The sequence below is a fragment of the Lactuca serriola genome, chromosome 2, assembly GCF_051521515.1.
Source record: "Lactuca serriola cultivar US96UC23 chromosome 2, Lser_US96UC23_V15, whole genome shotgun sequence".
Taxonomy (NCBI): Eukaryota; Viridiplantae; Streptophyta; class Magnoliopsida; order Asterales; family Asteraceae; genus Lactuca; species Lactuca serriola.
The window spans coordinates 170,653,479-170,664,841 of record NC_136409.1 but is presented as its reverse complement, the minus strand read 5'-3'; the positions used below and the strand labels follow the sequence as shown (position 1 = coordinate 170,664,841).

Genomic DNA, 11,363 nt, shown 5'->3' with positions numbered 1-11,363 from the left:
TCTCATACATTATATATTATATTAGATTGTTAATAGACTTTTACAAAAACATAGAGTATTTATTAAACATGTAAGAATACAATTTAAATACATTATTTTGCCTTGATAATTACTTATTACATGTCAAGTATAAGCTCATCAATAAAGTTAATGAGTTTATATATATATATATATATATATATATATATATATATATATATATATATATATATATACATGATTTAAATATTGTAATAATGATAATGGGAAATCTCCAGAAAAATATTAAAATTTTAGGTTAATTTATGAAAAAGTCTCAAACTAAATTTTGTTTATAGAAAAGCACATAATATCGTTAAAACTTCGAAAAAAAACCCTTTTCGGGTGGTTTCGTAGATTTAGTCGGTATTCTGTCCTTTTTCATTAGTTTGCTCAAAATTTTGGGATTTTTTCAAAAATTACTTGATAACTAAAATATTGGGACTTTCTAAAAATTACTATGAAATTAATGAATATTATTATTAAGAAATCATTTATAAACACAAAAGATATTTTTATTATAAAAAAGAAAATACATTTGTTGCTAATTTCTAGGAATAAATTGGTTGTGTAAGTACTCATCTATTGTTTGTTGACCACTCAAACTCTTTACGTTCCTCCTATGCATTGTTGTGGATATGATGATGAGATGTACTCAGTTAGTGTTCCTTTAATGATGGTGTTCATCTTATGCTCTTTAACCTAACTACTACTCAACATGCATATCTCACATGTTAACAACCATCAGCTAACACACATCTATCAAATTTGAAAAGTGATCCATGAATGATAGTTTATATGGAAACAAGTGAATGGTGATTATCTATTTAAATTGACATTCAATGTTTACTTTTCACTCTCCATAAATGTGTGTAATTTGTGGTTGTTACCTGGTAATGTACGAAGGTTAGGTGGTAATTACGTTAAAGAACATAATAAAATATCTATATGTTCAAGAATCGTTGTGTAATGATATTTTCTAATAACATGTGATCATATAATTTCATGCCTAATAGCAAGTAGACACTTATTGATTGTGTATTAATAAATATTATCAAATCTTGTATTGGTCACGCCTAACAAGTTACTTCTTACTATGACACCCACAACGATACGTAGGAGGAACATAAGGATTTTGAAGTGGCCAACAAACAATAGAGAAATACATAGTCGACCATTATATTCCTAGAAATTAGCTAAAATGTATTTTCTTTGTTTATAATAAAAAATTATATGTTTATAAATGATTTATTAATAATAATATTCACTAATTCCACAGTAATTTTCAGAAAAGTCTCAATATTTTGGTTATCCGATAATTTTCAAAAAAATCATAATATTTTGAGCAAACTAACAAAAAAGGACAGAATACCGACTAAATTTTTGAAACCGGGCAAAAAGGGTTTTTTTTCGAAGTTTTAGCTGATATTCGCTGCTTTTCTGTAAACAAAAATTAGTTTGAGATTTTTTCATAAATTAGACTAAAATTATAGTACTTTTCTGGAGATTTCCCTAATGATAATCGACAAAACTTATCGTTATTTTTTTTCTTTTTGGAGAAAATTGATCTTATATAAAGAATTTAAATAAAAGGTTATAATAGAAACTATTTGTTTTTTATTTTTTAGTTTATTTTTGCGTTTTCTAACATCTAGATTTGTTTTACAGAATACAAATTTTCCTAACTATATATATAATCTTAGAAGATGACAGGAGCGGACACAGAATTTTACAGTAAGAGTTGCACGGTAGTAGAAAAAATAAAAATTACGAAAATTTTCCACTGCGGCCGGAAAAGTTAGGGGTTGTCGGTGCCACCGTGGACCACCCCTAGGCCCGCCCTGGTAGATGATCGCTAAAACTTTAACTATGATTCTAGTTCTGAAAACTCATAGTAAACATCCCCTGACTTATACTCTTATACAATAGGTACTTGTTACTACGTACTTTTAAGATATTTTATAAAAACTAAACCATTTTTTATAAGTTTTTAATCTTAAATGACATGTAATTATGTATCATTGTCTTTTTACCACTAAATTGAAATTCCTAACCTATAATCAAATCCATTTTAAAATTCAAGCTCGATAATTAAATTAAAATCAACATAATACAGAGACATAAATGATAATGCATACGAGGGAGAATGAGCGGGTTCCATTTTGCTCGACGATGGTGCTAGAGGTGACAAGTGTGTTTGTTTGTGTTGTTGGTTACGAGAGAAAAAAAAATGAAAAATAGATAGATATGGTGAATTTCTTTCTCTTACTGATGATTTTTGAGTTAAGACGGATACAACAGTCGTCGACAATGACAAAGGCAGAAGTTGGCACTATAGGTGCCGATGTTGGAACATGCTAAAGTGCTTATGACCCATATCATTTATAAATATGTTAAAATAACATAAAAAATAGGTGTATAATAGTAATTTGGATGCTTGAGGATTAAGAGCCATAAGGATCTCACATACAATTTTTAAAAACCATGAAGATAAACCACACAAAACTTTTGAAAATTTAGACTCACAGAGTCACACTAATGGTTTGTGATATACTCATTTATTACACAAGAGGTTGTAACATCACTTATAGTATACTTAACTATATTCTAAAATTTGTATTTCAAATTATTCCATTTCATCTAAAAATAAAAAGGAAAAATAAAAACCCACAAAAAAACAAATTAGAATTCGCTAAACATCTTTAACATAGTCATTCATTCTTATTACTTAAGTAACTTAGACTTAATGCATTTTAATATTATCATTATAGTCATAATTAAAACTTGCTAAGGCCAAAGGAAGTGATGCTTCGGTACCATCGATGTCAACATAGGAGAAGGTTCAGGTGGAGCTTGCCAATACGGTGTCGTATTCTGTATGTCAGGATTTTGTATCAGCCACTTTCTTTTTTTCTCTTTGACAAGCTTAGGCAAGGAAGAATTTAAGATGAAATTCAACATCTACTTATCATTCCTACTGGCCATGGCGTGTTTTTTAAAACGATTTATTAACTTATTAGTTTTTTAAAAAACCAATAAGCTAAAAAATACTTTTAAAAGACTAACTTTTTGGTAAAAAAAATATGACTTTTTCAAAAAGTCAATACCTGACTTTTCCAAAAAAAAAAAGTTTCAAAAACACTTACAAAGGCTCCCATCATATTTAACTTTATATTAAATATCTAAGGATTTGTATGATTAATTTATAATTTTATATACAATATTCAAAAACTATAGGTGTTATTTATATAAATTATTTAGTGCTTGATTATTTATGAAAATTTAAGTTTTTTTCATTTATTTAAATATCTTATAATTTTATAAGTTTTTTTAGTAGACTACATTTGTAGAAAGGGCCCTATAATTCTACAAACATTCACCCGCTTGTCTGATTCGTCGACTACTATTGTCAAATTGGACACACACTTATGACAAAGTGACATCGTAGTATATAAATGCGCTTGTTTGATGCAATTCATTACTGTCGCACCCTATTAGAGTGTTATAAAGACTTTTTTTGGTTGCGGTCCAAAGTTTTCCGTCATAGATTTTTTAATGCAAAAAAGTTCAAAGGTTTTTTTTTTTTTTCCTAAAATACTTGTGCAACATTTTTCTCCTAACTTTTAACGTATATTTAAAAGAAAAACAAAAAACATTATTCGGAATTCAATATTCAATTTAAAATACTGTTAGATTTCTGAATTGAATATTCAATTTAAAATACTTTTAAGATTTCGGAATTGAATATTCAATTTAAACTACCGTTAAAAATGGTAGTCTTAAAATACGAAAATTAATGTTCGATATTATTTTTAAATGTTAAAAGAATGAGAAATTTTACCATGAAACATATGACCGATAATACGAATGGTTTCCCATTTTTTAAAAGTTCTCATGGAAAACTCGCCCTTATATTTATTGAATATTTAATAATAGAATTTAAAGATCGTGGTAAACTAAATAATGCTTGACAAAATGATCATAAATATTTTGCTTTTTTGTAAGATTGATCACACAAAGAAATGTAAATAAAAAATTATTCTATAACTATTTCTTTTTGTATACTCGTGTCGTGGGTTCACCACATACTTGTAAAATATTTTATAAAACTAATTTTATTAGTTTTTCATCTCAAATTAATCACGTGTGTATCATATTATCTCCTTACATTGTGGAGTACTCTTTTTTATATCATTTATTTTGTTAAAGTGCAAATCGTGAAATAAATAATAAATCTAGCTACTATATAAAAGATATAATGGATTTCTTAGCAAAATTACAATAGGTTGTATTACATGTAAAACATACAAACAAAACAAACATATGAATCACATATTAATAACAATTGAAATCCTAGATATTCATTTATTTAATTAAAGCATAAATAACGATTGATGATTTTAGCTTCAAGAAAAGACGTAGTTGATAAAGGATCAAATTTAGGTGGGAATTGGCATGGTGGTTGGAAGACTATGAAGGACCACCGTCTCCACCGTCAAACCAGGACCGAACCCAAACAGAACACCCCAGTCCAATCCTTCGCCGGTGGTGGCAGCACCGTCCTCCGCCGACTTCTTTCTCATCTCGTCAATGATGAACAACACGCAGGCACTGGACATGTTTCCGTACTCGCTCAATACATGTCTGGTGGCTCTCATCTTCTCCTCCTTGAGACCAAGCTTGAGCTCCACCTGGTCCAGTATCGCCGGACCACCGGGGTGGGCGATCCAGAAGATGGAGTTCCAGTCGGTTATCCCCAAAGGAGAAAATGCTTGTGTCAGAGCCTTCTCTATGTTCTTCGAGATCAACCCTGGAACATCCTTAAGGAGATGAAAAGTTAGCCCCACCTCCCTCAAATGTCCGTCGATGGCTCCCTCGGAGTCAGGTAAGATCGTCTGAGCCGCAGACACCATCTCGAACAACGGCCGTTCAATCGTCAAGTCAGGGTCCGAACCCACGATGACCGCCGCAGCTCCATCCCCGAAAAGAGCTTGTCCAACGAGGGAATCAAGGTGGGTGTCGTTAGGGCCACGGAAGGTAACCGCTGTAATCTCAGAGCAAACCACAAGAACACGAGCACCCTTGTTGTTCTCAGCGAGGTCCTTGGCGAGTCGGAGAACCGTTCCGCCGGCGAAACACCCTTGTTGGTACATCATGAAGCGTTTGACAGAAGGACGTAGGCCGAGGAGCTTAGTGAGCTGGTAATCGGCGCCGGGCATGTCAACGCCGGAGGTGGTGCAGAAGATGAGATGGGTGATTTTGGATTTAGGTTGGCCCCATTCTTTGATGGCTTTGGTCGCGGCTTCTTTACCGAGCTTGGGGACTTCGACAACCACCACGTCTTGTCTGGCGTCGAGGGAAGGAGCCATGTACTCGCAAAGGTTGGGGTTCTCTTTGAGAAACTCCTCTGTCAAATGCATGTATCGTTTTCTTATCATAGACTTGTCACCTGCAAGTTTCATATACATGTATACTTTGTTAAAACAAAACCCTACACATAACATCATGCTGATACAAATACAAATCGATCATCACTTTTATTTTTTTTTGAAAGATCTGAAAACTACGTCTCAGAAAAGTTTTGCCACAATATATCTTTGGCCTGTGTTATCTCACGAAAAACTCAATGGAAGTAAGAGTAAATACATACACATGCGCTGGAACTTCTCTTTGAGATCAACCATGTGTTCGCTTTTAGTAATCCGAAAATAGTAATCGGGATAATCAGCTTGGTAGACGCAGTTGGATGGAGTTGCAGTGCCGATGGCAAGAATGGTGGCTGGACCTTGTGCCCGTTGGGCATTTCTGATCTGAGCAATATCAATTGAGGAGGCCATTGGTGTTCAATCTCTGGTGGCAGGAATGGAGTTGATCTTTCAGTTTCAAACTAGAGAAGGAAATGTGGTTGCGAAATAGACGATGTTTGAGTATCTATTATATAGAGTGTTAGGTTCTTTAAACCTCAATTTAGAATTTATTGAGCCGTAAGTGTTCGCGATGGTAGTACATGCCACGTCGAGCATCATGTATGCATTTATGACACAATACCCAAGGGAGCTTGTATCTCTTTGGAGGTTTGTACTAGATACAAAAGGAACGACTTGACATCCAGTTGATTAAAGTGTAAGATGTAATTAATGGGTCTGATTGTATACCTCTTCGGTATCGTAAAATTGTCATTATACGATTTGGTATGCATGTCCCCGGATCTCTTGTGGCTTGTGGCTTATGTGGTCATCGGTCAAGTGGGAGTCAAGTGAACACCATTCCCCACCTCCACATTAATCACCAACTCGTAGTGAATTGTAGCGAAGATCATGAACCATGCACCACACCTAATAATTTAATTTTTCTCTCTCTTTCTACTTTTTTTTATTAATTTAAAGATATTTATTTATATTAAATAATTAAAAAAATAAGAAAGATATAATAGTATGGAGTGATAATTATTTTATAGCGTATGGTTTAAATGTAAGGATTATAAGATGTTGATGTGACATTTTTTTAATGGTTAAGTGGTGAGTATTAATAATATTTTATATAGTTATTGAAAAAGATAAATTATAAGGTTCTTAATAAAAAACATAAAGGCTACAAAGAAGGAATGGAAAAATAAATATTAACCAAGATAAAACTCTAAGGAGCTAAAGCCTAAATGGCCCATGCGGGCTAATAACATATAGGCTAACATCCCTCTTCAAACTCACAATGTCACAATAATAAGCATTGAGAGTTAGTCACACAAGAACCGAAATCGAGATGCCGATAAAGCCTTCGTAAAAATATCCGCAAGCTGCAAGGTTGATGAAACAAACGAAAGTGATATGGTTCCGAGTTGTAAGTGATGACGGGTGAAGGGACAATCAATCTCAATGTACTTCGTCCACTCATGGAAAACATAATTCTTCACAATTTGTATTGCACTTTTGTTATCACAATGCAGGGAAGTAGGTGAAGAAATGTGAACTCTCATATCTGCAAGCAACCACCGTAACCAGATAATCTCACATGTATTCACAGTCATAGCACGATACTCAGCCTTCGTGGAAGATCTAGAGACAACGTCATGTTTCTTGCTCTTCCATGAAATGAGAGACTCTCCAAAAATACGCAAAATCCAGTGGTAGATTTACGATCATGACAATCGTCATCGCAATCAGCATCACTATAGGCACGTAACTTAAGAGAAGACGTCGAGGGAAACAAGAGGGTCTGAAACTGAGTGCTACGAAGATATCTCAAAATAATGAGTACAACTCCCCAATGAACAAAGGTATGAGCAGTAACAACCTGACCGACAACATGAATAGCATGAGTAATATTCAGACGAGTAATTGTGTGATAAACCAAACTTCCCACAATAGTGCGATAAAGATTTTGATCGGACAAAGGAATACCATCAGTAGGAGAGTACTGTGCACTGGTTTCAAGAGGAATATCAACAGTCCGATTGTCAGAGAGGCTCGCCCGTGTAAACAAGTCAGATATATATTTAGTCTAAGAAAGAAGATACCCTTTCTTAGACTGAGCAACCTCAATATCCAAGAAATAACGCAACAAGCCCAAATCCTTCATAGCAAATCGATGAGCTAGATTATGCTTCAAAGACTCAATACCACCATGTTCATCACCAGTAATAATCATGTCATCCACATATAAGGACAAAAGAATTCGTCCTACACTTCAACATCTAACAAACAAAGCAGAATTATGATTACTTTGGACAAATCCAAGAGAGGTAATCATTATGGTGAATTTATCAAAACAAGAATGAGGTGCTTGCTTGAGACCATACAAAGCTTTGCGAAGCCGACAAACCTCAACCGACTGGTGCCAAATTCATGGGGGAGGAGATATATCAGCCTCTTCATGGAGGTCACCATTCAAAAATGTATTATTGACATCCATTTGAAAGATCTTCCATTGTCGAAAGGATGCAACTGCAATCATAGTACGAATTGTCGTCATCTTTGCCACTGGGACAAAGGTCTCCTCATAGTCAAAACCGAACTATTAGGAATACCCTTTTGCTACAAGTCTGGCCTTGTACCGCTCAATAGACCCATCATCTTTTTTTTTATCTTGTATACCCAACAAAAACCAAACATATGTTTCCCAGGAGGAAGGGAAACCAAATCCCATGTACGAGTCTAATGAAGAGCAGTGAGTTCCTCAGCCATAACATTCTGCCAAAGAGGATTTAATACAGCTTCTCTATATGATTTAGGTTTAGACAGATAATGGATGTTCACTATAAATGAAGCAAATGGTCCTGAATATGTAATTTAACAGTCGAAGGAGTAGACTCAAGAGCAGGAGGAGTCGAGGAACTCTCTGAAAAAGTGGGTGTGTTATGATCTAAAGGATCAGGTGGCGTATATGGGTCTCGAGCCTCTATCTCCTCATCGAAAGGATCAATATGTAGAAGGTTTGACTTCGTTACATTATGGGATGTAGTAGGAATCGAGTAGAAAGAAATATTTTCTAAAAAAGTGACATGTCGGGAAACATATAACTATTAACTCATAAGATCATACCAACGGTATCCTTTCTGCCCAACACCATACCCAAAAAATACACAAATAGCATATTTCATCCCCAATTGGTTCCTCTCAACATGAGGACGAAGAACAAAACAAGTACATCCAAAAACTCTTAAGGCAGAGTAGTTTGGTAGGTGACCATATAGCTTCTCAAAAGGAGACATTCTTAAATTCAATGAAGTACGGATACGATTAATCATATAAACATCAATTAAGACTACTTCTACCCAAAACGCACTAGGGACCTGCGCAAACAGGAGCAATGAACGGGTTGTCTCAAAAATATGATAGTGTTTTCGTTTTACCACACCGTTTTACTGAGGAGTGTCAGTACACGATGATTGGTGTATGTGAGACAACCCGAACCTTTTTCCATTTTCGTTATCCAAATTTCGTTAATAAAATTTGAATTTTTATTGAGTCCCGTCGAATTCCTTTTGTTTGGAAAGTCATTTTGTTATATAATTGAGCTTCATATATGAGTCAGGACCAAATCTACGTGAAATTTTGAGTTTTCACTCAATCAACACAACCATTCATGACCGGACTTGAGTTCACGGCCGTACACCCATGTACGACCATACACTTATTTACGGCCAACGTCGGGTGGACCCCACCACCGACCACAAAACCCCTATAAATATGAGACTCTATCCCTCATTTACACTTTTCTGGCCGAACACCCTCTACTTTTCTCTCTAGACTCTCGACCGTACACCCCTAAAGCACCTTTATTCTTCCGTAAAACATCGAAAAACACCATTAGGGGTTCATTTCGAAGCATCTAGGACACATATTCATCGATTCTAGCACTCTTGTTCTTGAGTGTACGACCTTATACCTTTAAGTTCGTTGACCATACACTCATTCACAGTCGTACACCTTCAAAGGTCGTACACCCTTCAAGGCAGTCTACGGCCGTACACGGTTCACGGCCGTACACTCCCTTTCATGGTCGAACACACTCCTTAAGTGGTACATTAGACTGAAAACCCGCTTTCCTCGATTCAATCAAGTCCCGGGAACATTTCTTAACCGAAAGCAAGTCTTTTTCCAACACTTTATTTAATGAAATCGCTAATTTAGATACATATATGTATTTAATTGTTATTATGATTCCGTTAAGTGCCACGTACAACAACTCGAGGGTCTTCGTTTCCAGTTCATTGATTCGACGCTTGCACACAATTAACTGTGAGTTCATACCCCTACATTTTTCTGAGTTTTTAATGTTTTCAGGGGGAGAATACAACTAAAAGCACAAGAAATCTTGTGTTTAAAAATATAAATTGGTTTATTATATTTACCTATCAATAGCACACATTGAACATAGAACTTACTAAACATGGTAAACATCGTTACTACTAGACTTGAAATCAACTTACAAAATATGTTAGGATACAAACACTGCAAAAACAAGTTTTTGAAACAAAGGAAACAAACTTATGATTTATGAAATAAAAGATATTATTTTATAAGGATTCATGTTAATGTGAAAATGGATTTTCATAGTATTATTAGTGAATTCGTTGAGAGAACCACAGTGTGAGACGCCTTGTAATCAGAGTCTCCTGAGAGGGAGAGCGTGAGTTTGTGTATAGATCTATACGAGAGTGAAAATCCCGCACCCTGACTATTAGCTACAGTTAACCTCAGGTGACAAACGTTGTTTTTCGCGACGTTCGAGTACGTCGTAATGTTGATCGTCCATAGTATGGTTATAAAAATCCACAGGTGAAACAACGACCCGTTCACGTAATAATACACCTAACAAACAATCAACAGGGTTAGTAACTATGTGATGACTTAGTATGTACATTAGGGTAATATAACATTAACATCCGACATGTAGTGGGATGTGTGATCTATGCCTCATTTCTTGTTCCTTGTTTGTTTGTGGGCTTAGGGCAGAATCACCCAATCGACTATCTGGTCGATCTACATTTCTATAACTCGTATGTACTAGGTGATCATAGGAGGGTATTAACAACACTTTCAGTATACTGTACAACATGCATTCAACTAGTTTTATTTATGTAATAAGACTACTATATAATGGTTTTCATACAAAGGTTTTCGTACAATGGTTTTTCAAACACAACAATACTTAAACAACATAAGTATGGTAGATACTTATATTCTATGAATAGGAATATATGATTCAATAACATACACTTAGGGAAAATATATGATTTTCCTAGGTAAACATCAGTACTTACAACAACTGGTTAATTATTCAATTAACAAATATTCATTATTAATTCTATAATTCCTTAGTTTATACATCCGGGTTATGTATGAAGAATATCCGATAGACTGTGGAATGTGTGGTTTCCGCATCATTCTCTGTTCCTTGTTTGGTTGTGGGCTTAGGGCAGATCCACACAATTAACCGTCTATTCGATATTGGTTTATGCGTAACTAGTATGAACCAAGAAGTTATAGAAAGAATGGGTTTAATCATATTTTTCATAAGAAAATATTGGATTTTCTTGAGGAACACTTTCAACAGATATCAAAGGATCAATTGTCACACCCCAAAACCGGAACGGCGAAAACTTTCGGGGGTGGAGGACGTCATGTTTAGTATCACAAGGCATGTATGATAGTAAGCAAGTAATGAACAACCATTTCATTAGAAAGAAAATGTTTACAAATTATGTGTTCACAAAACATGGAGTACATAAACAAATAACAAAATAAGTCTTGAAGCTATACTGCTCCATCTTCTGAATTCCCAGAGCGAGTACCTGTCTACTAGTTTCCTGAGAATACAAGTTATTTGAAAGATTTTATCAGCAA

At 34.6% G+C, this 11,363-nt stretch overlaps 1 protein-coding gene across 1 annotated transcript; it reads right to left on the bottom strand.

Annotated features, from left to right (window-relative positions):
- Positions 1 to 4,261: 4,261 nt before the first annotated feature.
- On the bottom strand, positions 4,262 to 5,944 carry LOC145087377 (chalcone synthase). Its single transcript, XM_079025326.1, has 2 exons — positions 5,669 to 5,944; positions 4,262 to 5,467 (listed from the first exon to the last, which is right to left on the bottom strand). Exons 1-2 carry the CDS (start codon positions 5,853 to 5,855, stop codon positions 4,458 to 4,460), a joined length of 1,197 nt encoding a protein of 398 aa, XP_078881452.1. The 5' UTR covers positions 5,856 to 5,944; the 3' UTR covers positions 4,262 to 4,457.
- Between the last annotated feature and the right edge of the window lie 5,419 nt (positions 5,945 to 11,363).